Raw genomic sequence first — 25,841 nt, forward strand, 5'->3', positions numbered from 1 at the left:
TCAGAGGCCGAGAGCATTCAGGCTGTGCCTTGAGGGAACAGGACAGCCCATGAATCACTCAGCCTGGTGGGGGTGGGTGCCATGGGTAGAAGCTGCCCAGTGCTGAGAGCAGGGGAAAGGTGCTGGGCCCGGGGCCCACGCTGGAGCGGGCAGGCACGTGACTATCCAGGGCCCTCCCCTGGCCCACTGGCCGCCTGCCTCTGCCGGCCAGGCCTGCACCACCCCAGACCGTATAAGGCCTGGGAGCTGCGAGCAGAGCCAGCTGCGCTGCCCGTCACTCCAGGGGACCCTCACACGGTCCAGGTGAGCAATGCCAGGGTGGGGCTGGCCTCCGGGCGGGTGGGACTGCTCAGGGTTATGGGTGTGGGGCAGGAGGCCCGGGACCCGCCATTCATGCCCCCTCTCTGCCCTTCCAGCTGCTTAGAGGATTACCATGTCTGCTCAAGATGAAGGAGGCCGGGATCCACCCAAACCCAAGGGCAAGGTGAGGGCAGGCGTGGGAGGGAAAGATCGCAACTGGGGCCTGGAGAGACCCCAGAACCTTGGGAAGGTGACCTCCACAATCTTGGGGTCTGGAGGGGCTTCCTGGGGGAGTGTGGGGGAGGGAGGGCTCTGAAGGCCACAGTGCCAATCTTCCCTCCGGTCCCAAGCTGGAGGGTGGGGGGTGGGAGGATGCACTCAAACCTCAGTTCTTTCCTTGCTGTGTGACCCTGGGCCAGCCTCGGCCCCTCTCTGAGCTTCAGTTTCCCCATCTGAGAAATGTGGGCCACGGAAGGAAAAGGAGAGACCCAGAGGATGAATTTTTTCTCTGTCTATGGGAGGCAGGCTGAACCTGCCCATTGCTCAGGCGAGGAGACTGAGGCTCAGAGTGGCTGAGGTCATCCAGGAGCAAGGCCTGAGGCCGTTTGGGAACCCAGGGCTCTCTGATGCTCCCCTCCCCCACCCCCACCACGGCCTGGCTCTGCTCATGCTGCCCCCCACCCCATGTAGACCCTGGGCAGCTTCTTTGGGTCCCTGCCTGGCTTCAGTTCTGCCCGGAACTCGGTGGCCCACGCCCACAGCTCAGCGAGAGAGGCCCGGCCGGTCGCCCATCCCGCAGCTGCTCCAGCTGCCGAGACTGCTCAGCCCCAGGCTCAGGGTGAGTGCACAGCTCCATGGAGCCGGGAGCTCTGGAGATGGACCGCAGCAGGGACTTCTGCCCATCGTGGGGGTGCTTCATAGGTGCCTGCGTCACCTCAACAGACCCCACGCAGCTGGCATGCTCATTTAGCGCCAGATGGGGACCTGAGGCATAAATGAGTGGCCCAAGGGGGCACAGCCTGCAATGCCCCCCACATTCCCAACCCCCCTCCGCCTTCCATCACCCCGTTTCTGACACCCTGTGGACCAGAGGCTGGGCGTTCAGCATGTCTAAGCTCATCAAAGATTTTGATCTTGGTTCCAGAGAGGGGCAGCACCTTCCCTGGCGTCACACAGCCTGGGGTGCTCCCCACCCTCCAGTTGCTCAGCTGGGGTGCTCGAGGCAGCCCTAGCCCCAAGTCCTGAAGGGGGGCTGGTGAAGGGGAGCCCAGGCTAGGGTGGCTGCTCTGGGCCCGGAGCCGCAGGCAGCTGACTTCTGCTCCACATACCCAGGCCCGGCAGGCGGCTGCCAGCTGTGGTGGAGTGGGGCAGGGCGGGGCCCTGAGTCCTCTCCCTGCATCACCCTGGGTGGGTGTCCAGCACCCAGGACCCATGGCCGTGGATGTCACCTTCTGCCGTCCCTGGCAGGGCAGCTGGGACATTCCTGACCTTTTGGGCTGTGCCCGCTGATTGTGCAATGGGCTTCAGGGTGGCTGATGCCAGCGTGTGTCCCTCCCTGGGTTGCTTGATTGGCTCTTGTCCCCACAGTGGCCACCGACCCGGAGCAGACGACCAGGGGCGTTGAGAAGACGCTGCCGCTTTCAGACAGGGTGAGAGGGGCTGGCAGAGCCTGGTCTGGTCTGATGGCCTCCGCCTCCCCCTGGGGTACCTCCTCCTGGGATGTTTCAGTTCCTGCCGTCTGGGGGTTGTCATAGGCCAAGGAGCAGGCAGACACCCCTGTGGGATTCCAGGCCAGTCTTCCCCTCTGAGCCTCTGTTTCTACATCTGTGAAATGGGTGCAGTACTGCCTTACTGCCAGGCACCATGAGGCTCCATCCGGTCTACAGACACCCCCCACCCGCACTCCAGTTCCGTGCCTAGCACATTACGACCCAAACAGTGGTAACTCATTCACCCTGTGTCAGGCTCTGGGCTCAGTGTTTACATGTGCTGCTTAATAGTTAACTCTCCCAACCGTCCTGCGAGGAAGGGAGCAATAGTACCCCACACAAAAGCTGAAGCACAGAGAAGCCAAGCCACCTGCCGAAGGTCACACAGCAAGACATTGTAGCATGGGATTTGAACCTCGGGCAGTCAGAGGCTGAACATTGGACAACGATGCATCCACCCTCGGTCCTGGATGACCGGGGACCGCCCATATAACCATGTCCCCAGGGCCAGGGCAAGCGGAGTGGCTGATGTAAGACTGCTGAGGGCCATAGCAGGGTGACAGAGCCCTGATACAACCCTTCCGCCCAGCACACACCCCACCCTGGAGTCTTCCTCGACTCCCCTCTGCCCTCAGCTTGGCCAGATCTGAGCATCTCGGAGGGCAAAGAACCACCGGGCTCACCCTGTGGCCCAAATTAAAATGGACCCCGGCAGCTGAGGGCCCCCTCCCCACTTTTTCACTCCTCCCCCTCCACCCCTCTTCACTTGCATTAATGGAGCACCTGTTCCCTGCAAAGTGCTTCAGGCACCTTGACTCAGTTTTCTCTACCAATCTTTGAAGGAGGTGCTGTTTTTATTGTTTTTTGTTTTTTTTAAATGGCTGGGAAGGGATTTTTTTAAATCTATCTATTTATTTATTTATGGCTGCGTTGGGTCTTTGTTGCTGTGCATGGGCTTTCTCTAGTTGTGGCGAGCGGGAGCTACTCTTCGTGGTGGTGCGCGGGCTTCTCATTGTGGTGGCTTCTCTTGTTGTGGAGCACGGGCTCTAGGCGCGCGGGCTTCAGTAGGTGTGGCTCGCAGGCTCTAGAGTGCAGGCTCAGTAGTTGTGGCGCACGGGCTTGGTTGCTCTGCGGCATGTGGGATCTTCCCGCACCAGGGCTCGAATCCACGTTCCCTGCATTGGCAGGCAGATGTTTTTTTAATTATTTAATTATTGCTGCATTGGGTCTTCATTGCTGCGCACGGGCTTTCTCTACTTGCGGCGAGCGGGGGCTACTCTTCGTTTTGGTACGCGGGCTTCTCATTGCAGTGGCTTCTCTTGTTGCAGAGCATGGGCTCTAGGTGCGCGGGTTTCAGTAGTTGTGGTTCACAGGCTCTAGAGCACAGGCTCAGTAGTTGTGGCGCTTGGGCTTAGTTGCTCCCCAGCATGTGGGATCTTCCCGGACCAGGGCTCGAACCTGTGTCCCCTGCAGTGGCAGGCAGATTCTTAACCACTGCGCCATCAGGGAAGCCCGGCAGGCGGATTCTTAACCACTGCACCACCAGGGAAGTCCAGGAGGTGCTGTTTTAATTGTCAGTCTTCAAATGAGGCTCAGAGAGGGGATGTGGCTTGCCTGAGGTAACACAGCAAGTGTGGGAAAGAGCTGAACCCAGGTCTCTGTGGGCAAGATGCCCACTTGAGACGATGCTGGGTAGGAGGCAGGTGGTGAGAATAACATTTCAGGACTTCTCAATTTCAGTTGTCTTGCCTATTCAGGGCCGGGTCATCCTCTGTGTGGGGCCGTCCTGGGCACTGGCGGAGGGGGGGGTTCAGTAGCATCCCTGACCCCACCCACTCACTCAATGCCAGGAGCACCCTCTTCCCTGAAGTTGTGATCATACAGATGTCCCCAGACATCGCCCAGTGTCCCCTGGAGGGGGGGCAGGATCACCCTGGGTCACCCCTAACCCTGGGTTAAGAACCCCTGAATTGGAAATAGGAAACTGATGGTTGAACCTGGGTGGTGGCAACCCTGAGGCCATCACAGCCCTTCAGCAGTTTGGATGAACAAGAGGAAACTGCCCTCATTTTTGACCTACCAAGTTATCGACAGTTTCCTATGGCTCAAACCCAATACTTGGCCCTGTACTTTTCCAGTTATTATTTTTCTAAACATAGATACCCAGATCCCCTTCTCTTACTTGAATACATTCATGCTAACAAGCACTTGGCCTCCTCAAATTTCTCCCCGTGATGGGGAAACCTGTCTCAAAATTGCCATAGAGATTAGGTAAGATGAAGAAAACATGGAATTCAATGGCTTGCTGAGCACAAGGCTAAGGGATATTGAGCAAGGAGGGCCCCAGAGGTGCTAGGGAAGAGCTGTCAGCAGTGGGGGATCTATTGTGTCAGGGGAACCATGTGGCGCTGTGACAGAGCCCAGTAGGCTGTATCCTGGAAGCCAGGGAGGGAGGTATGTCGGGGTGGGAGGTGAGCAGGCTGGGCCTCTGGGAGGAAGGTCCCACTCCCCGGGGCATGTAGGGATGAGTCGGAGATCTGGGGAAAGGTGGGGAGTGAGGTGTCTAGCACTCTCTGCTTGATCACAAATGTCCTTCCTCATCAGGTCATCTCCGGGACAAACGACCTAGTGTGGTCCAAGATGAGCAGGACCAAGGATGCCTTCTCATCTGCGATGGCCAACGTCGTGGACACAGCTAAAGGTGTGGTCCAAGGAGGCCTGGGCATGACCCAGTCCACGCTCACAGGCACCAAGGATGCAGTGTCCACTGGGCTCACTGGGGCAGTGAACATGGCCAAGGGCACCGTCCAGACTGGCATGGACACCACCAAGACTGTCCTGACAGGCACCAAAGATGCAGTGTCCACTGGGCTCACTGGGGCAGTGAACATGGCCAAGGGCACCATCCAGACTGGCATGGACACCACCAAGACTGTCCTGACAGGCACCAAAGATGCAGTGTCCACTGGCCTCACTGGGTCAGTGAACATGGCCAAGGGCACCGTCCAGACTGGAATGGACACCACCAAGAGTGTCCTGACAGGCACCAAAGATGCAGTGTCCAGTGGGCTCACTGGGGCAGTGAACATGGCCAAGGGCACTGTCCAGACTGGCATGAACACCACCAAGACTGTCCTCACAGGCACCAAAGATGCAGTGTCCATTGGGCTCACTGGGGCAGTGAACATGGCCAAGGGCACCATCCAGACTGGCATGGACACCACCAAGATGGCCCTGACAGGCACCAAAGATGCAGTGTCCACTGGGCTCACTGGATCAGTGAACATGGCCAAGGGCACTGTCCAGACTGGCATGGACACCACCAAAACTGTCCTGACAGGCACCAAAGATGCAGTGTCCACTGGGCTCACTGGATCAGTGAACATGGCCAAGGGTACCGTCCAGACTGGCATGGACACCACCAAAACTGTCCTGACAGGCACCAAAGATGCAGTGTCCACTGGGCTTACTGGGGCAGTGAACATGGCCAAGGGCACTGTCCAGACTGGCATGGACACCACCAAGACTGTTCTGACAGGTACCAAAGATGCAGTGTCCACTGGGCTCACTGGAGCAATGGGTGTGGCCAAGGGGGCCGTCCAGACAGGCATGGACACCACCAAGACTGTCCTGACAGGCACCAAAGATGCAGTGTCCACTGGCCTCACTGGAGCAATGGGTGTGGCCAAGGGGGCCGTCCAGACGGGCATGGACACAACCAAGACTGTCCTGACAGGCACCAAAGATGCAGTGTCCACTGGCCTCACTGGGGCACTGAACATGGCCAAGGGCACCGTCCAAACCAGTGTGGACACCACCAAGATCGTCCTGACTAGCAGCAAAGATGCAGTGTCCACTGGGTTCACTGGAGCAATAGGCGTGGCCAAGGGAGCCGTCCAGACTGGCGTGGACACTACCAAGATTGTCCTGACTAGCAGCAAAGATGCAGTGTCCACTGGGTTCACTGGATCAATGGGCATGGCCAAGGGAGCCGTCCAGACCGGCGTGGACACCACCAAGATCGTCCTCACTGGCACCAAAGATGCAGTGTCCACTGGGTTCACTGGAGCAATGGGCGTGGCCAGGGGAGCCATCCAGACTGGCGTGGACACCACCAAGATTGTGCTGACTAGCAGCAAAGATGCAGTGTCCACTGGGTTCACTGGATCAATGGACGTGGCCAAGGGAGCCGTCCAGACCGGCGTGGACACCACCAAGATTGTCCTGACTGGCACCAAAGATGCAGTGTCCACTGGGTTCACTGGATCAATGGGCGTGGCCAAGGGAGCCGTCCAGACTGGCGTGGACACCACCAAGATCGTCCTGACTGGCACCAAAGATGCAGTGTCCACTGGGCTCACTGGAGCAATGGGTGTGGCCAAGGGGGCCGTCCAGATGGGTGTGGATACCACCAAGACTGTCCTGACAGGCACCAAAGATGCAGTGTCCACTGGGCTCACTGTATCAGTGAATATGGCCAAGGGCACCATCCAGACTGGCATGGACACCACCAAGACTGTTCTGACAGGCACCAAAGATGCAGTGTCCACTGGGCTCACTGGATCAGTGAATATGGCCAAGGGCACCATCCAGACTGGCATGGACACCACCAAGACTGTCCTCACAGGCACCAAAGATGCAGTGTCCACTGGGCTTACTGGGGCAGTGAACATGGCCAAGGGCACCGTCCAGACTGGCATGGACACCACCAAGACCGTTCTGACAGGTACCAAAGATGCAGTGTCCACTGGGCTCACTGGAGCAATGGGTGTGGCCAAAGGGGCCGTCCAGATGGGCATGGACACCACCAACACTGTCCTGACAGGCACCAAAGATGCAGTGTCCACTGGCCTCACTGGAGCAATGGGTGTGGCCAAGGGGGCCGTCCAGACGGGCATGGACACAACCAAGACTGTCCTGACAGGCACCAAAGATGCAGTGTCCACTGGGTTCAGTGGAGCAATGGGCGTGGCCAGGGGAGCCATCCAGACCGGCGTGGACACCACCAAGATTGTCCTGACTAGCAGCAAAGATGCAGTGTCCACTGGGTTCACTGGATCAATGGGTGTGGCAAAGGGAGCCGTCCAGACCGGTGTGGACACCACCAAGATCGTCCTCACTGGCACCAAAGATGCAGTGTCCACTGGGTTCACTGGAGCAATGGGCATGGCCAGGGGAGCCGTCCAGACTGGCGTGGACACCACCAAGATTGTGCTGACTAGCAGCAAAGATGCAGTGTCCACTGGGTTCACTGGATCAATGGGCGTGGCCAAGGGAGCCGTCCAGACCGGCGTGGACACCACCAAGATTGTCCTCACTGGCACCAAAGATGCAATGTCCACTGGGCTCACTGGAGCAATGGGCGTGACCAAGGGGGCCGTCCAGACAGGCATGGACACCACCAAGACTGTCCTGACAGGCACCAAAGATGCAGTGTCCACAGGGCTCACTGGGGCTGTGAATGTGGCTACAGGGGCTGTGCAAACTGGGCTGAATACAACCCAAAATGTTTCAGCTGGCACAAGGAACACCATTTCCAGTGGCATGGCTGGTGCCATGAATATGGCTAACACTGCTGCCCAGTGGGGTCTGGACACCTCGAAGGCTGTCCTCACTGGCACCAAAGACGCCGTGTCCACTGGGCTCACCAGGGTAGGGAACGTGGCCCGAGGAGGTGTGCAGACTGGTCTCGGAACCATCCAGAACTGGTTACCTGTTCCCCAGGATGCTGGCTCAGGTGGACTCGCCACTTCCGGAGCCCCAGATGAAGGAGAACAAACCATCCTGAACCCTCATGAAGCTCAGTCCTGCGGGGTCTCCAGGCCCCCGGGCACTCTGTGTGCACGCCTGGACCTTGCTGGGAAAGCCACCACCAATACCAAGGGCCTCGTGTCAGCTAAGGTGACTTTCACCCAAGAGGCCGCACTGGGCAAGGAGGATGACGTAGGGCCTGGGGCCACCACTTGCGGCCAGGAAGGAGCCCGGGGCTTTGCAACACTCCGGGACGCGGTGGAGGGGCTGGGGGAGATCTTCCAGCCCATGAGCGCCGAGGAGCAAGGTGAGAGCAGGAAGCCTGGTCCCAGCTCCCAGGGGCCCGGTCGTCTGTACAACGCATGCCCCTGACGCCCGAGGGGCCTCTCGGGTTGAGCGACCCTGTCTTCCCTTTCAGCTCAGCTGGCTGCCTCTCAGCCCCGGCTGAGGGAGGCCACGGCCGACCAAAGCAGCTACTTTGTGCGTCTGGGCGACTTGGACCCCAGCTTCCGCCAGCGGGCTTTCGAGCATGCCCTGAGCCACCTGCAGCAAGGCCAGTTCCAGGCCCTGGACATCCTGGCCCAGCTCGAGGACGCCTTCTGGCTGGTAAGAGCTCTCCCTTCCACCAGTGCCTTCCTCAGCCACACGTGGGGGACCTGACAGACACATACTAAGCACCTAGTAGACAACGGCCGTCAGCCACTCAGTCACGGGTCTGCTCTCAAGGAGCCTGTATTCCAGGGAGGAAGATGGACACAAGACCCAATACTTGCCACCTACGGGGTTGCAGAGAGGGAAACAAGACAGTCGTGCAGAGAGGGGCAGGGCAGGAGCGTGTCTGTTTGAGCCAAGTTGTGTGGAAAGTGGGGACCGCAAGGACAGACAGTGGCCTGAGAACAAGCTACGTGTGTTCCAAGGAGCAGAAGGGCGGCCGGTGGCAGGGGAGGGTAAAGTGAAGGCGCTGACAGGGTAGGGGGAACCGATGCGATCTGGGTGGGGTTCAGTGATGCAAGGAAGGGCCCAGCGGAAGGTGACTTGAACGCCACCGCGGGGACAGGCACCGAGCCAGCGGGGTCATGCTCTCTCGCCAGCCCCACTCACCCCTCCGCCGCAGGCTTTCTCCCCCTGCAGCACCACTGACACCCACACTGGCTCCTTGTGGGTGCTGGGGCTGACCTGCCTGCGGTAGGAAGTTTAGTGGCATCCCGTCTGTGGCGGATGCAGACGGTGATGGACCCTCAGGTCTGAGCACCTCTAGGTTCTCAAGGTCATGGGTCGTAAGTGTCGAACAGCCCCATCTACACAGGTGGCGAGGAACCCAGCCATGCTACCTGAGTGGGGATCCCTGGGATGCACTCAGGCACCTGTGTTTTCCGTCAGTGCCCCAGGGGTCTGTGGTGAGCCACAATTTGAGGACCACTGCTCCAACCCAGAGGGTCTCAACGGGGCAGTCGTGCCCCCAGGGGACACTGGGCCATGCCTGGGAATGTCTGTGTTGGTCACCCGGCGGGGTGGGGGTGGGGGGCTCCTGGCATTGAGTGGGTGGGAGCCGGGAGGCTGCTCCACACCCCACAGCGCCCAGGACTGGGGGCTGAAGGTTGGCCTGATGCAACAGAGGTTTTATTTAAGGGGATCCCTCTGGCTACTGTGGGGAGGACAGGTCACCAGGGTCAAGGGCCAAGGGCCAGAGCCAGGAAATGAGTGAGGTTTCTGCAAAAATCCTGGCAAATGCTGAGGGGGGCCTTGGGAGTAGCATCGGCGGTGGCAAGAGGCAGTTGGGTTCTGGATGTGCTTCCAAAGCAGACCCACCAGCTTAGGTGTGAGAAGTGAGAGAGAGAAAAGACCCTATGACGCCTCGGGGACTTTTAGCAGGGGACACCTAGAAATGCCCTGGGTGGTGAACATTAAGGCTTGGTCTTGGACAGGGTAACCTGGAGATGTCTAGTAGGCCCCCGGATGGAGTCGCTGGCGTTAAGAGCTGGGAGGGTGATGGAAAGTTGGGAGTCAACATTCGGTCCGCTTGCTGAGCTCTCAGGACAAGGAAGATTAGTCAATGGGGGTGGGGGGCTCCTATGTGCTAGGGACCCAAAAAGCAAGGAGGAAAAGGTCCTGACAGAGCTCCCACCCAAGGAGGGGAGATAAACAACAAAGAAACTCACGGTAACTCGACAGTGATAGGCCTCTGAGGAGAGACAGAGATCTGGCAGGGAGGGCCTGGGGGGGCCACCGTACTGGGCCAGAGGAAGCATGTTTCAGGCTGAGTGGGCAGCACGTGCAAAGGCCCTGAGGCAACATGCTGGATGTGCTCGAGGGACAAAAGGAGGCCAGCGTGGCCTGAGCAGAGAGCACAGCGGGATGTCAGCAGGAGGTGAGGTTGCAGGTGTCCTGAGCAGGCCACGCAGACCATGGTGAGGAACTGGATTCGGTCCAAAGGCCACTCACTGGGAGACTGGGAGGATTTTGAGCTGGGGTGTGACATGGTGCCCCTGCCATTCTGCTGAGCTCCCTGACAACCTCATGAGGAATTTGGATTATTGCCTCTTTACGTGAACCATCCTGGTACAGCTGGCCCTAAACCTTTCCACCACACCACGGGAAAGGTAGACACGAAGCTCCAGGCCAGGCCTGGGAACGCCGCCCCCGGGGGAGTATCAGGAAGGTCCCTGCCAAGGCCTCATGTCTCTGCTGGGCTCTCTCTTTCCAGATTGAGAAGGCCCAGCAGGCTCCAGACCGGCAGCCGTGGCCAGACCAGGATCTGAACAGCCAAGCCGGCGCCCGACAGGTGCGTACCAGGGGGCCGGCACTCCTGCCCCTCCCCTCCAGCCCCACTCACCTCCCTCCTTCCACCCACAGGTGCCAGACGCCGGGGCTCTGTCCAGGGTCTGCAGCCTTGTCCAGCAGCTCCATGTGGCCTACAGCAGCCTGGCCTCCGGCCTCCAGGGCCTCCCCGCCGAGCTCCGGTGGCAGCTCAGGCAGGCGCGGCACAGCCTCTGCGAGCTCCACAGCGTGGTCTCCTCTGCCGCCTCCGTGGCGGCACTGCCGGCCGAGCGCCTGGCCCAGAGCCGCCAGGGCGTACGCCAGGCGTGGCAGGGGCTGGAGCAGCTGCTGGAGAGCGTGCAGCGCAGCCCTCCGCTCAGCTGGCTGGTGGGGCCCTTCGCCCTGCACCCCAATGGGCAGCGGCTGTAGGAGCCCCTCCCCCGCCCGAAACCAGCCCCAACCCCCGCAAGCTCCGGGCCCTGCTGGCTGGCGCCCCACCTTCCTCCCTGAGCACGGTTGGCCCTTCTCCTGGCCGAGGAGCCCAGGGTGGCTAAGACCCTCGACGGCGACGGGGGGACCCGGGCTTCGCCTGAAGATCTCAAGCAAGCACTTCATTTAGGAACAAGGGGAGTCGTGCCTGTCTTGAAGTTTCTCCACTCAGCACCCCCAGTAGGGCCCTTTTATCTTTTACCTCGGGGGGGGGGTGGTCTTCCACCCCAGCCTGGGCCCTCTAGCTATGCCAGCTTGGCAGGCGGCCCTGCTCCTCCATCCTGGGCTCCAGGCAGCTCTGTCCTCGCTCTGAAAAGCCCACGCCCCTCAGCAAACAGCGCATGCCAGAAGGTACCAGAACGCCACCATCATCCTGAGGCAGGTAGGCCCCCACCACCTCTGCTGACCCCCGGCCTGGTCCAGGGGCTTCATGAAGGCAAAGCCGCAGCAGCCACTGACAGCTGAGGACCGGACTGCCCGGGCGGGGTGGGGTGAGTACACCTCCCTTCCTGCTGCAGCCCACTCACCCGGCAGCGCCCCCTGGTCCTGGGTGATCACAAGGACCCCACAGATGCTGTTCTCAGGTCACTGGGCCCAGAGGCTGCCGATGAAGGAATAAAGGGGCTCCCTCACACGGGATTGGGCCCTAGGGAGCACGTGACAAAATGTGCTCGAGAGACTTCCAGGTGGTCCAGTGGTTAAGGACTCTGTGCTTTCACTGCCGAGGGTGTGGGTTAGATCCCTGGTTGGGGAACTAAGATCCCACAAACCACAAGGCGCGGCCAAAAAAACCAAAAACAGAAAAACGTGCTCGACACACGTTCAGGTCTCAGTCACGTGCTCCAGGCAGGAGACCAGCAGCCCCTGGACAAGGGCCCCTTCCTTCCCACCGTGCTCTCCCTGGATCCTTGGGGCGCCCTGCGAGGTGGGCTGCACATGGGAAGGTGGGACAACAGAGGGCCAGTCCCCCTGCTCCAGATGCTGAGGGAGCTGCTGCGTCAGAAGTCCAGCGGCCCGAGGCTTGTCAAGCCCCCACTTCCCATGCCTGCAGCCCCCCTATCTGGCCACCTCCTTGACGGAGGAAGCGAAGTGGCCCCGCTTCTCAGAAATCACCAGGTGCTCCAAGCCCCAGGACGGATGGGCCAGCTCTTCCCAGAGGGTCACCACGGCTGCCAGGGGCCACAAGGGGCCCTGCGCCACAGGAGCTGGCTGAGGCAACACACAGGGACCAGTCCGGGAACTTCCCTGAGCCTTTCCTTCCTCACTCCCCATCACGGACGGCCATCGGAGGGGGTGACACTGGAAACAGTCGTTCACGGAAACCGAGCTCACCGACAACCTCAAATCCAACCAAACCAAACCAAATGGGGCAAGGGCCGGGGGCGGAGGCGGTACGCCAGGCCCAGGGAGCAAAACCACACCACGCCTCTCTCTCAGCCGGGACAGAGGGGCTCGGCCACCGGCAGGACAGGGGACACACGGTAGAGGCCACCGTTTAACCAGCAACCGCCGTGTGCAGGTGCCTGGCTGGGCGTCGCACACACATCCCCCATCTGAATCCAAGCAACAGGTGAGCACAGAGAAGCCCAGAGTGTGGGGTGTCACTCGGCCCACGTCACACAGCAAGGCCTGCCCCCAACACCCACGCCCTGTGCACATCGAGGACGACAGACAGCCCTCAGCATCCTTCCTGGTACTTTTGGAAAGGCCTTGCTCACTGCCCCCGTCAGCCCTGCAGGGCCTGGAGCACCATCAGAATCAAATTCATATTCACTGCTCACGGTGACCCTATGGCTTAAAACCCTCTGTCCCTGGACGGCCCCTTGACAACTGCAAACCAGCGAGGCTAGAAAACCGAGCCAATAAAAGCAACTCTTTTTTCATTAAAAAAAACCCTTTATAGTTATTTCACGTCCGCTGGAAATCACAGAAATTAGGCAGGAAAAAAAACCCAGGGGGACAAATACAAACGAACAACACAGCGTCTCCCCAACAGTTCTCTGCTCCCTGGGTGCCGGGAAGGAGCCAGGCAGGCCTCGGGGCAGCTGCGCGTGGCGGCGGGGCCTGGCCACAGGCTGCCCGGCTCAGCTGTCCTCGTCGTCCAGGGACTCCGAGTCCACCTGCAGCCTCTCTCGCTCCTGCCGCTCCTTCCCGGGCCCGTCCAGGTCGGGGCCCTCCCGCGCGCTGCTGGTGGAGGACAGCACGGGCGGGCGGGGGTGAGCAGGCCCCTTGCCGTCTGTCTCCTTCCTTCCACCTACAGAGGCCAACAGCCCTCGCCCCCAACCTCCCCCTGCCGTGCCTGCAGCCCCGGCTGCTCCCGTGGCGGGTGTCAGGAGGGAGCCACCCTCCGAGAGCTCAGGCCCAGGCCAGCCGGCCCCGAGCCCAGAGTTCCCTCCGAGGGGCCTGGGGGTCAGTCAGCGTGCGGGAGACTGATGTCCCTCAGGCCCCTACCCACTGGGAGCAGCTCAGACACCGGGCTGCCTGCTCCGGAAGTCGCCCCGGCGACACTTACTCGTTGTGTGATGGATCTTCAGAGGAGCCGCCCCCCGGCCCCTCCTCTGAGTTCTGTCCTTCCTCCGGCTCCCTGTCCTCCACGCTCTCCCCTTTCTGGGACGTGGCCTCACCGTTCACGGGGGCTGAGAGATCTGCGGGGAGAGAGGCTCGTGGGACGCTGTGGGGCAACCTGCCTGCAGAGAGCGAGCAGCATGCGAGCACCCGCCTGTGCACCTGAATTCACCCGCACCCCCGAGCCACCAGACACACAGGGGCCGCCGGCTGCATGGGGCTCTTCCTCCAGCCGGCCCCTGGCCCATCCACGCGGCCTGGAGATGGGCCGGTAAATGAATGGCCGTGGGCAACACCGGGAAAAGCCTGCCGCAGCCGTGTCCAAACAGACGTAAGGAGAGACGCTCCCTCTGTGCTCTCCCCCGGGCAGCCTCGGCTTCGGCTAAGCCCTCTCGGTGCTGGTCTTAAGGGCTGCTCCAAGCATCTCTCACCAGGACCGCATGACCCCCGCAGGAAGGAATGCTCTCCTGTCCCCGCAGCCACTGTCCCCGCCACAGACGCCCTTGGCGTCCACCCGTGGCCCTCCCCTCCCAGACCCATGCGACCGCCCGTCCCAGAAACGCTCGCGCACCTGGCCGCACACACACAGCCTCCCCTGCTACCTGGCTCTAAGGGTCTGGATGGAGCCTATGAGCAGCACAGGGGCGTGTGGCCCAGACACCAGCTGCCTTGGGGACACAGCCAGCCTGCGCAGCAAGTGCCGACAGATGGCGCCACCTGGGCGGTCTGCTCCTCACCAGCGCTCGCCTCGTCCTCCGCCCTCTCCGCAGGGGCCTCCTCTCCGGCCAGTATCTCCTCGGCCTTCTCCGGCCCAGTTCTGGTCGCCTTCTGGATGGCCTCGATCTTTGGTCCCAGGACCCGAGACTTGAGCCGGGCATAGACCTCCGCAGCCTTCTCCATCACCTCCTTGTTGGCCTTGTAGCGGCGGATCTGGCCCACCAAGAGGCCTGGCTCAGGGGGCGCAGCCTCCTCAGCCCCCGCCCGAGACACTCCCCCATCACCGCACCCGGAGCACCTCCCGTGCACACGGCTTCCTCCTCGCTGACCACAGGCGGCCGTGGCCGGAAGCCCAGTGCCCCGAGCAGACCCATAGCCCCACCACCAGCCCCTTCAACCCCTGGGCTCCCACCGCACCTTCTTCAACGTGGCCACCACGTCTGTGTTCTTCTGGAGGATCTGTGAGGTCACCTGCAGGGTCCCTAGCTCCTCTAACGCATTCAGACACCTCTTCACATCCTGCAGGGCAGCGAGGGCAGCGAGGAGGGTCAGCGCCTAGCTGCGGGGGTTCTAGGGGGCCCAAGAGGGCAGAGAAGGACACCCTGGGCTGAGCGACAGGGAGCCCTGGGGACAGTGGTGAAGCACCCAGAACTCGAGGGGTCTTGGGGCCTCGTGTGGCACCACCTGGTGGGAATGCAGAGCACTGCACCCAGGAGGCCAAGCTGGGCCCTTATCTGGTGGGCGCCCACGCGAACAAGGACCCTGCCCTGCACGTGCGGCCTGGCTTTGCCTCAGCGTCCCCAGACTTCTAAGGGAGCTCGAGCGATGAGGGGGCAGGGGAACTGAGACATGACCTCTGCACCCCGAGGAAGGTCTCACCGGATTGTCAACCTTCAGGGCGAACTTGATCTCGCTGTGCAGCTTCTGAAGCTTCTCCTCCACGGAAGGTTCTGTGGCCACGAGAGAAGGCAGCGCCCAGGCCTGAGTGGGGTCCCTGGTGATGGGAGCCGGCTCCTCCAGGGCCGTCCCTCCTCCCGTTCGGCGACCTCAGGATGCAACCAGGGCTGGGCAGCTGGCCCCTCACCTTTCTTCTTCTCAACCTTCCGGTCTGGTGGGAACCCTTCCGACCGCTTCCGGGTCCGTTCCACCTTCACGGGCCTGTGGAGAGTCGTGCCTTTAGAAGGCCCCTGACCAATGTCCCCACTGAGGGCCGGGGGCCCATGGGGGGACCCATGGCCGCTGCAGAAGGAAACCGTCAGGAGGCCCGGGAGGCTGGGAGGAGGAGGCTCAAGGCCCATCTGACCTGGTCTAGGGCAGCACCTGAGGGGACCCAAGACATAACCCTTTCTCTAAGAAGTAAAAAATGTGAAAGCCCAGAATTTTTTTTTTTTTTTTAAACAGGTGGTTAAGGGTAAGTGGCTAGTTACGTAGACCCCAGCGCATGAGTTACTCTGATATGATGGTGGGAAACGGCAGCAGGCATGTCACCGAGCCTTCGATTCTACATCCTGCTTGGTAGCCTGGCTACCACAATCCCAGAGGGCAGGTTCGTTTACTGATGGCTGGGATTCCACATAGAAAGTGGGCAGGGAGATGGGCTCTGTGCTCCCACCTCAGTGGGCCTTGAACTTTAAAAAGCCTGAGAACCACTGGTCTGGGGAGAGTCTCTCCCCCTGAGCACTGGCGACACGGGGGCCGGGTCATCCTCTGTGGGGCTCCATCCTGGGCACTGTGGGGAGAGGGGCAGCCTCCCTGGCTCCACCCACTGGATCCCAGGAACCGCCCCCAAGTGACCACCACAGATGTCCCAGGACACTGCCCGGTATCCCCTGGGAGCAGGGTCACCCCGGGGGGAGAGGCCTCCTCTGGGGAAGGACCACAGACCTGGGCAGTGACTCCTGCATAACCTGATGGGGCCCCAAGAACCAGACACTTCAACTGGATTCAGTCTCAAAGACTGAATTTGGAAACTGGGGCCCTCCCTTGAGATGTGGGGACCCCCAGGGGGCTATCGGAGGAGTGGCAGTGCAGGAATGGACCTGGCCCGGGGCTTCTCCTCGGGGCGCCCTCTCTTCTCCTTCTGGCTGGGTCTCCGCGCAGGCTCTGTGCTTTGCAGGTGCAACTTCTTCGTTGATTTCTTCACCTGTAGTGACCAGAGAAAGGGAGGGGCTGGAGCGGCAGGCGGCATGGGGCTGCCTCAGACCCCTGAGCTGTTCCCTTAGAGACACAGTGTGACATTCCCTGCTATCACCTTCGCCTGATGGGAGCTGATGGACTGGGCAGGATGGACCCCGTGTCCAGTCCATACCCGGGCAGCAGCTTCTCAGGGCCTGAAAGGATCACCCAACAGTGGGGCAGCCCCACTGCATTCCTCTTGCCGATCAACACACCTCCCATGCCAGGGAACTTGGTACCCCTTTTGTGACAAAGTGGACAGCAGTGGGGAGAGAACAGGGCATTGTTCGGCTCCCCCACCCCTATCGAGTGGGATCCTGGGCTCGGACTAGAGGGCGATGGGCCCGGGGGGCTCGGATTCCTAGACTCAGGCTGGCCTGTGAGAGCTAGGAGGACAGGGAGCTGATGCCCTGTGGTCACGCAAGGTGCTAAAGGTCACCACCAACATGCACCAGAGGCCGAACTGCTCCCATGCTTACCCCACAAGCCGTTCCCCCGCACCAGCCAGAGGGCACCTGTGAGCACCCACCCCTCCTCTGCCCACAGCCCTCCAGGGTCCCACCTACCTCCCTTGGGGTAACAGCCCAAGTCCTCCACAAGGCCCTGCACCACCTACCCCGTCCCCTCCCTGCCCTCCCCTCCTCCCTCTCTCCCCCTCGCTCACTCTGCTCCAGACACACGGGCCTCCTGGCTGTTCCTCCAGCACACCCGGCATGGTCCTGCCCCAGGGCCTTTGCACAGGCCGTGCGCTCGGCCAGAAATGCCTCTCCCCCAGGTATCTTCTCACTTCATTCAGATCCTTACTTAATGTCGGCTGCCCGCCTGAAGCCTCTGAGGTCTTCCCTCTTCGCGATGGAAACCCTCCCGCCCCGGCAGCTCACACCCCGCCCTGGCTTCCATCTCCTTGGCACCACACACCATCCTCAGATGGTCCGCTGCCCATCCCCCTCCCTCAAGTATCAGCTCCTTAACAGCGGGCTCTCTGTGTTTCCCTGACGGCTTGGCACCCCGCGCACAGCAGCTGCTACACGGACGCCACCGGACGCACCTCTCTGTCCAGTTCGGCCTCGGGCTCCGAGTCGGAGGAGGACTGGGGGCCCCGGCCCCGGCCCTTCCGACCGCGCTTCTTGACGGGCTCGTCGTCGTCCTTGAGCTCGTCGCCGCTGCTACCGGCGCTGCCCGCCCGCGCCGCCTCCCCGCGCTCCCGCCCGCGCCGCCGCTCCTTCTCCTCCTTCTCGCGCGCACGCAGCCGCCGCAGCTCCTCCTCCTGCTCCCTGCGCCGCCGCGCCTCCAGCTCGCGCCGCCGCTCCTCGTCCCGGCGCTTCCACTCGCTGATGCGGTCCACGTCGTCGCTGTCGCTAGGGGTGCGGGCCGGTTAGGGCTCCCGTCCCGGCCTGCCCGCGCCCCCGCCCCGAGGGCCCCGCACCCACCTGTCGCTGCTCGAGGTGGTCGGTGGCCGCTCAGCCTTCGGTTTCCGCCCACGGGGCTTGGGGGGAGGCTTCTCGGCTACGGAAGAGCGGTGGCGGGGTGGCCTCTCCCGCATCTCTCGGTGGGCGTTACCCCCCCACCGCCAGGCCAGGCGCAGGCCCAGGGCAGCACCCCCCCGCCGGCCTACCTGGCTTCCTGCCCCGAGGAGGCTTCTTTACGGACGCGTCCGAGTCGGAGGAGGACGAGCAGGAGGAGGAGGACGCCGACCTTGCCACGGCAGCAGGCTCAGCCTTGGCCCCGTCCGATTCTGCTTTGGAGTCCGAGTCGGAGGCTGACGGCGCCTTCTGGGGGAGGCCCGGGGAGGTGAGAGCAGCCAGGGCGAGGGCGGCCCCAGGCGTGCCTGCAGCGCCCCACCCCACCCAAACCCACAACCCTTCGTTCTGGCCCAGAACCCCGGACACACACACACCACACACACACGCTTATGCACACATATTTGTGTACAGAATACACACAACACACTTGTACACGTTCATACATGCCTGCTTGCGAACACACACACACACGCACATACATCACACTTGCACACGGGCGCGCACACGCGTGCATTCTCTCTCTCTCTCTCATGGGGCCCCTCAGAGTGCTTTGCCCCCTTCCGATGCGAGCATCCCGTTTTCCAAACCGGCCTCTAAGGCCCTCTCGGGGGCAGCAGCGGCTGGGTGGCCTCCTGCTCCGGGGAGGTGCTCCGCGCACACGGCGCTCGGAAACCATGGGCCAAAGCCATGAGTGAAGGTGGAGGCGGATGTCAGCGGGCCCCGGGGTCTCCCTGGGGCCTAGGGCCTCCCCTCCTCCAAAACGGACTGACCCCGACCGCAGACCGTGGCTGGTAACCGTGGGGAGATGCTTGAGGAGCTTCCACCGGCCGGTGTGTGGGAACAAAATAAAACACCTGTACCTTTTTCTTCCGTCCTGGAAGGGGGCCCCGCCGTGGGGCCCGGACCACGGCTTTCTTCTCGGGGGTGAAGTCCTGGGCGGAGAGAAGGGAGCTGGACGTGCTGCCTACCGGCCGGCCACCCCTCAGCCCCACCCCCGTATGCATCCCTCCCACTGGGCGCCTGCCCGGGGTCCGGCCAGCTGCTCACCTGGTCACTGGTCTTCTCTGACTCGGAGGAGCTTTCCGAGTTCTCCTCCTCGGATGGAGACATGCTGACTTGATCCAGGTCACTGGAGGCCTTTCGAGCTCGTTTGGAGACTGACATCTGGAAGGGGAGCAGCCCGGACACATCAGCAACTGAGAAAGCCCGTGTGCTCGGGAAACTTTGTGGGGAGGAGGGCAGGGACCCCTTTGAGAATCTGATAAAAACCAGGGATACTGATCCTAGAAGACATGATGCTCAGTGAAAGAAGCCAGACACAGAAGGACAAATACTTTGTGATCTCACTCACAGGAGGTCCCTAGAGAGTCAGATCCACAGAGACAGGAAGTAGATGGTGGGGGCCAGGGGAGGGGGAGGGGGAGTCAGGGTTTCATGGGGACAGAGTTTCAGTTTGGGAAGATGAGAAAGTTCTGGAGATGATGGTGGGGATGGTTGCCCAACGGTGTGAATATAAAATTCTACTGAACTGTGCGCTTAAAAATGGTTAAGATGGCGAATTTAACGTTGTGTGTATTTTACTACAATTAAAAAAAATAATACAAACCAGGGATCCTTCCCCCAGAAAAACACATACACGTGTGTTTTGCAACTAGATAGAGGTGGTGGTTGCACCACACTGTGAATGTATTAAATGCCACTGAGCTGTACGTTTTAGAATGATTCATTTTTTTATGTGAATTTCAACTCAGTAAGAAAGATTTTTTAAACACACACACACATACAATTCTGAATTAAGTTTCAGGGGTTCACAGACTCCCAGATGCCCACTCAAAGAAGCCACTTTAAGAAACTGTATAAAGGAAGAACTGAGGAGGCAAAGAGGACTGAGCTTTGGACACAGATCTCGGCCCACTGACGCCTGGTCCTCCCCGTCAGGGCGTGGGTTTAGGTACGATGCACCTCTACCTCTGTCCCGTTACAGCCCAGACTCGCTGCTTCTCGTCACAAGCACTTAGAGCATCTCGCCTCCTCTGGGGCCTGACCAAGGCCGGGGTACGATGGGCTGCACTGTGTTCCCCCAAAATGCATACAATGAAGCCCTGACCCCCAGGACCCCAGAATGTGACTATTTGGAGATGGGTCTTTGAAGAGATAATTAAAGTAAAATGAGGTATTAGGGTGGCCCTGACCCAATATGACTGGGGTCCTTATAAGAAGAGGAGATTAGGACACAGACATGCACAGAGGGAGACCACGTGAAGAGATGGTGGACACAGAAAAACAGCGACAAAAGAACGTTAACTAGAGAGAGAGGGCACAAAGCTGACTCAGGAGAAAGCCGTAGCCACATCCCCCAAAAATGGGGAAAGGAACACCAATAGGTGTGTTCCCAGCTAGGGTGCTGGGTTACGAAGGAAGAGGTCGTCTAAATGTCTCCCTAGTGTGGGGGAAAGGTGTTGTAATAATGACATTCATTTAATGCAAAGTTGGCCAAAAACCCCCCCAAAATAAAACCTGAATACATACTAACCTACAAGTAGTGGTTAATATCTAAGGGGTAGGATGGGGGGGGCATTTATTTTCAACATATTTCTAACTCCTCCAATAACTGTAAACAGAAACAACAGGGACTTTTAAAAAAGGATGCCAGGGGGCTTCCCTGGTGGTGCAGTGGTTGAGAGTCTGCCTGCCGATGCAGGGGACACGGGTTCGTGCCCCGGTCTGGGAAGATCCCACATGCCGCGGAGCGGCTGGGCCCGTGAGCCATGGCTGCTGAGCCTGCGCGTCCGGAGCCTGTGCTTCGCAACGGGAGAGGCCACAACAATGAGAGGCCCACATACCGCAAAAAAAAAAAAAAAAAAAAAGGATGCCAGGGACTTCCCTCGTGGTCCAGTGGCTAAGAATCCGCCTTCTAGCAACCTAAGTGTCCATTGACAGATGAATGGATAAAGAAGATGGGGCATATATATACAATGGAATATCAGCCATGAAAAGAAACAAAACTGAGTTATTTGTAGTGAGGTGGATGGACCTAGAATCAGTGATACAAAGTGAAGTAAGTCAGAAAGAGAAAAACAAATACCGTATGCTAACATATATATGGAATCTAAAAAAAAAAAAAGGTTCTGAAGAACCTAGGGGCAGGACAGGAATAAAGACACAGACGTAGAGAATGGACTTGAGGACACAGGGAGGGGGAAGGGTAAGCTGGGATGAAGTGGGAGAGTGGCATGGACATATATACACTACCAAATGTAAAACAGATAGCTAGTGGGAAGCAGCCGCATAGCACAGGGAGATCAGCTCGGTGCTTTGTGACCACCTAGAGGGGTAGGATAGGGAGGGTGGGAGGCAGACGCAAGAGGGAGGGGATATGGGGATATACGTGTGCATATAGCTGATTCACTTTGTTATACAGCAGAAACTAACACAACATTGTAAAGCACTTATACTCCAATAAAGATGTTAAAGGAAAAAAAAAAAAAAAAAGGGAATCCTCCTTCCAATGCAGGGGATGGGGGTTCAACCCCTGGTCGGGGAAGTAAGATGCCACGTGCTGCGGGGCAACTAAGCCTACACACTCTAGAGCCGGCACATGTCACAACTAGAGAGCCCACGTGCTGCAACTACTGAACCCACGCGCCACAACTACAGAGAAGTCTGCACGCCACAATGAAGAGCCCACGTGCCATAACTAAGACCCGACACAGCCAAATAAATAAAATATTAAAAAATAATCATAACATTTAAGGACAAGGAAATGCTCATCTATTAGGTAGAAAAACAGCAAGACACAATACGTGCGTGATTGCCAATTCCATACTTTACATACCCACCCCGCCCGTGAGGCACACACAAGATCACGGAGAAACACATCAGGATGTTTCTAGTCCTTGGCACAGAAACCCCCTCAGATAGTTCGGGCATTTTTCACCAGCTTCTTTATGCTTTTCACATCTTCTAACTTATCTACGATGAGCATGGCTTATTGTTATAAATGGAACCAAAAGCAAATGTTATTTTTAAAAATCATAAAAACAATGCCTTACTCTATCAAAAGAATTTGCTGCTAGGTCCCGGTCCTTTCATTCTGCACCCAAATATTCGGAAGCAGTCAAAAGGCAGAGGAGAGGGGAAAAAAGGCAGGAAAGAGAATCTCTCCAAGAGAACTTAAAACTCACATCCACACAAAAACTTGTACATGAATGTTCACAGCAGCGTTATTTGTGATGGCCCCAAAGTGGAAACAACCCGAATGTCCATAAACGGATGACAGATAAACAAAGTGTGGTCGGGCCATACCCAGGAATATCGCTCAGCCACGAAAAGGAGAGAAGCCCTGACACTCGCTACCACGTGGATGGACCCTGAGGACACGATGCTCAGTGACAGAAGCCAGACACAGAAGGACACACGGTGTGTGATTCCACTGATGGGAAACATCCAGAACAGGCAAGTTCCACAGAGGCGGATTCCTGGTTACTAGGAAATGCGGGTGGGGATGTGGGGGCACTGCCAGTGGGGACAGGGTTTCTTTTTGGGGTGATGGAAAGTTCTAGAACTGACAGAGGGGATGCTGGCACAACTTTGTGAATGTACTAAAAACCGAAAGAAGGAAAGGCCAGGAGGGAGAAGAGCAGGCGGCCAGACGGAACCTGTGGAGGGAGCAGGGAGGGCCCCAGACCCCCACAGGCCAGCTGTGCCCGCCCCACCCCCGCGCCCCTACCTTCAAGGCCACTGCCTTCCGCTTGAGGCCGCTGTTGTCACTGCTCTTGTCCGAGTCCGAGTCACTCTCCATCCTGTCGCTGGCGGCTGCAGCGGTCACGGCGGTGACGGCCATGACCCCCCGGTCCTCCTCATCCTCACTGCCACCTGCCGGGTCGGCTTCAGGGGCCTCGCTGTCGGAGGAGCTCACCGGCTGGGGGTGGGGACAGAGACAGCAGGTCACCACGAGGTGTGGCCCACAGCACAGCAGCCACTGGCCGGGTCTCAAGTGTCAGGGTCTCAAGTGTCAGGGTCTGGCCTGCTCGCTCTCCAAATGCGGGAACTGAGGCTCAGAGAGCTCCAAGGGGGACTTCCCTGGCAGTCCAGTGGTTAAGACACTGTGTTCCCAATGCAGGGGGCATGGGTTCAATCCCTGGTAGGGGAACTAAGATCCAACACACCGTGCGGCGTGGCCAAACAATATTAAAAAAAACAAATAAACAGAAAGCTCTGAGGACTGATGTGGCAGGGCGAGATGGGCACGTGTGTGCTAGCCACTAGGATTCAAGCACTGCAGGATCTGAGGGCAAACCCTGGGCCAGTGACTTAAGCCCCTGTGTGCCTCATCCCACATCTGAGCAATGGGGCCGACACCACTTTGGCCTCACAGGGCTGTGGCGAGGGTGAGACAGAAGTGGCATTTACTGAGGACAGTGCCCAGACTGGCAGGAGGTCCATCATGGAGGTTTGCTTTTTGTAAAAATGATTATTATTGCAATTACTAACGAGGAGGAAAATGACCTAGGACAGGACCTCTGGGCGCGAACTTCCAGGCACTTCTATTTCTGTTTTAGCCAAAATGCCTGCTCAGGCGGTAACAGCCGCAAAAATAGCAGACACATAGATGGCACTTCTGTGCTAGCCACGTGCCGGGCTCGTCTGCACACTCAGTTGCCGTCTGTGAACAGCAGCCAGGTGCCAGGCACTGTGCTAGGGAGGTGGAGCGCCCAGGCGTGAACATGGCACAGGCCCTGCCCCTGGGGAGCTTACAATCTAGTGGGAGACCGACCACAGCCATGTGAACAGACCAGAGTCAGGGGGTGTGGAGGAAAAGGAACCCCCCTACACTGTGGGGGGAGGGGGGGATGTAAAGTGGTTGCAGCCACCACGGAAAACAATATGGCGGTTCCTCAAAAAACTAAGAACAGAGCTACCACATGATCCAGCAATCCCACTCCTGGGCATATATCCAGAGAAAACTGTAATTCGAAAAGATCCACACACCTCTATGTTTACAGTAGCACTATTTACCATAACCAAGACACGGAAACAACCTAAATGTCCATCAACAGGTGAATGGATAAAGAAGATGTGGTACGTATACACACTGGAATATTACTCAGCCGTAAAACAGAATGAACTAATGCATTTGCAGCAACATGGATGGACCTAGAGATTACCATACTAAGCAAAGTTAAGTCAGAAAGAGAAAGACAAATACCATAGAATATCACTTATATGTGGGATCTAAAATATGACACAAGGAATCCCCTGATGGTCCAGTGGTTACAACTCCACGCTTCCACTGCAGGGGGCATGGGTTCAATCCCTGGTTGGGGAACTAAGATCTGGCATGCCATGTGGCACAGCCAAAAAATTAAAAAAAAAAAAAAAAAAAAGGGTAAAAAGTGCCACACAAAGTAGGTCAAGCCCCAAACCTGAAGCACTGGGAGAGAACCATCAGGCTTTCAGGCGGATTTCCCTCACACGTCTCCTCTGGGGCGTCACTTTTCTCTGGAGCACCCCTGGTGAGTGAAGAAGGGAAAGGACGTCCCCGGTTCTTCATGGGGGAAACAGCAGCTTGGAGTGTGAGTGACTAAATGGAGGGTCCAGGACCCTCCTGATCGTCTGCAGGAGGAACGGAGTCAGCCTCGTGGCAGTGAGAGCTAGCAGACACGAGGGATCCTCTCTCTCTGTGTAACATGTGGGGAGCTGTCATTCTCACTCTGCAGACGAGGCAAAAGGTGGCGTGATGGAGCCAGATCACACGGCGACTAAGCGACAGAGCTGGGGTGCAAGCCAGCTCTGCTGGGCCCTGAAGCCTGGCCCACTGGACACAGCTACTGCCTGTTACAAACCCCGGCTTGCTTCTGCTAAGCGCTCAACCAACTGCGGCCGGATGTGCGCCTCGACAGCCGGGGAGGCGACTGGGACGAGTGGGCATGTCCCGTAAGTGGGGAAACAAGGTCGCCGGGAAGGTAAGTGACTTGCCCTGCACTGTGCTTTGGGGATAAAGTCAGGAACTCTGCATCTCCTGCGCTCGGCCCACGAGACCTAACTACCTGCCAGCAAAAGTTTTGGGAAATCTGATCCCCAGGGAGACGTCTGGAGGACGGGAACACTGGTGGCTCGGAGAGGAACCAGGAGATAAAGGCCAAAAGCCAGCTGACCTGCAACCATCCCGAGACCCACTGGTTGAGTGAGATGAGTGATGAGTGTTGGTCTCTTTCACTGTCTCTGTTTTTTTTTTTTTTGGCCTCACGGCACGGCATGCGGGATCTTAGTTCCCCGACAAGGGATCGAACCCGTGCCCCTGCATTGGGAGCGCAGAGTCTTAACCCCTGGACCACCAGGGAAGCCCCCTCTCACTGTCTTAATGGGTTGGGAGGGTGACAGAGGTGCAGAGGTGGAAAGGGAAGGTCAGGCCCAGCCTGGCCTCCTCGGTCCCCAACACCTCGCACCCCGTGCCGGGTGCCTGATGTACACTGGCTCACCGTGTTCCCCCGACAGCCCTGTGAGAGCTCGTCGTACCCTGAGCCTCTGTTTTAGATGAGGAAACTGAGGCTCCGAGAGGTGACGTCAATCAATACCCAAAGAACACGGTGAACAGGAAGAAGAGTCAGGCCTTGAACCCAGGTCCACGTGTCCACACAGCAGGGCTCTTACCCCAGGATCCATGTGTAGAGGTCCTTCTCTGGGCCCACCTGCCCCTCCAGGACCCCACCCGGCTTGTACCGACCAGAAAAGAACTTCAGCTTGGGAGACGGGAGGTCTGGGTTTTAGTTCCAGCTCAGCTCGAACCAGCTACTGGGACAGGTCCCTTTACCTCCTCTATCAGGTCACGAGGATGTATCAACTGGGATCCTTC

At 58.9% G+C, this 25,841-nt stretch overlaps 2 protein-coding genes across 5 annotated transcripts in view; one reads left to right on the top strand and one right to left on the bottom strand.

The window, feature by feature from the left end:
- Positions 1-12,893, top strand: PLIN4 (perilipin 4). Of its 2 annotated transcripts, none has more exons than XM_081233494.1 (7): positions 1-303; positions 417-484; positions 991-1,138; positions 1,888-1,949; positions 4,614-8,067; positions 8,179-8,366; positions 10,465-12,893. In XM_081233494.1, exons 2-7 carry the CDS (start codon positions 434-436, stop codon positions 11,134-11,136), a joined length of 4,575 nt encoding a protein of 1,524 aa, XP_081089620.1. In that variant the 5' UTR covers positions 1-303; positions 417-433; the 3' UTR covers positions 11,137-12,893. The 2 variants fall into 2 exon arrangements, with proteins under 2 accessions (XP_081089620.1, XP_081089621.1); XM_081233495.1 differs by having other exon boundaries at positions 1-484; positions 10,465-10,542; positions 10,614-11,072.
- The window catches only part of HDGFL2 (HDGF like 2), an 18,280-nt gene continuing 5,326 nt past the window's right edge, over positions 12,888-25,841 (bottom strand). The window contains exons 4-16 of one of the 3 annotated variants that reach the window (XM_081233497.1): positions 22,716-22,907; positions 19,034-19,150; positions 18,847-18,918; positions 18,079-18,232; positions 17,894-17,969; positions 17,512-17,821; positions 16,328-16,431; positions 15,373-15,446; positions 15,168-15,238; positions 14,706-14,807; positions 14,309-14,501; positions 13,519-13,651; positions 12,888-13,193 (exon numbers count right to left, since the gene is read on the bottom strand). In XM_081233497.1, coding sequence (XP_081089623.1) covers positions 13,091-13,193; positions 13,519-13,651; positions 14,309-14,501; positions 14,706-14,807; positions 15,168-15,238; positions 15,373-15,446; positions 16,328-16,431; positions 17,512-17,821; positions 17,894-17,969; positions 18,079-18,232; positions 18,847-18,918; positions 19,034-19,150; positions 22,716-22,907 — 1,701 coding nt within the window. In that variant the 3' untranslated portion in view covers positions 12,888-13,090. Of the gene's footprint in view, positions 13,194-13,518; positions 13,652-14,308; positions 14,502-14,705; positions 14,808-15,167; positions 15,239-15,372; positions 15,447-16,327; positions 16,432-17,511; positions 17,822-17,893; positions 17,970-18,078; positions 18,236-18,846; positions 18,919-19,033; positions 19,151-22,715; positions 22,908-25,841 lie in introns of all 3 variants that reach the window. The other 2 variants (XM_081233498.1, XM_081233496.1) reach the window with 2 other exon arrangements.

Source organism: Mesoplodon bidens (assembly GCF_964165515.1).
Source record: "Mesoplodon bidens genome assembly, chromosome: 4".
Classification (NCBI taxonomy): domain Eukaryota; kingdom Metazoa; phylum Chordata; class Mammalia; order Artiodactyla; family Ziphiidae; genus Mesoplodon; species Mesoplodon bidens.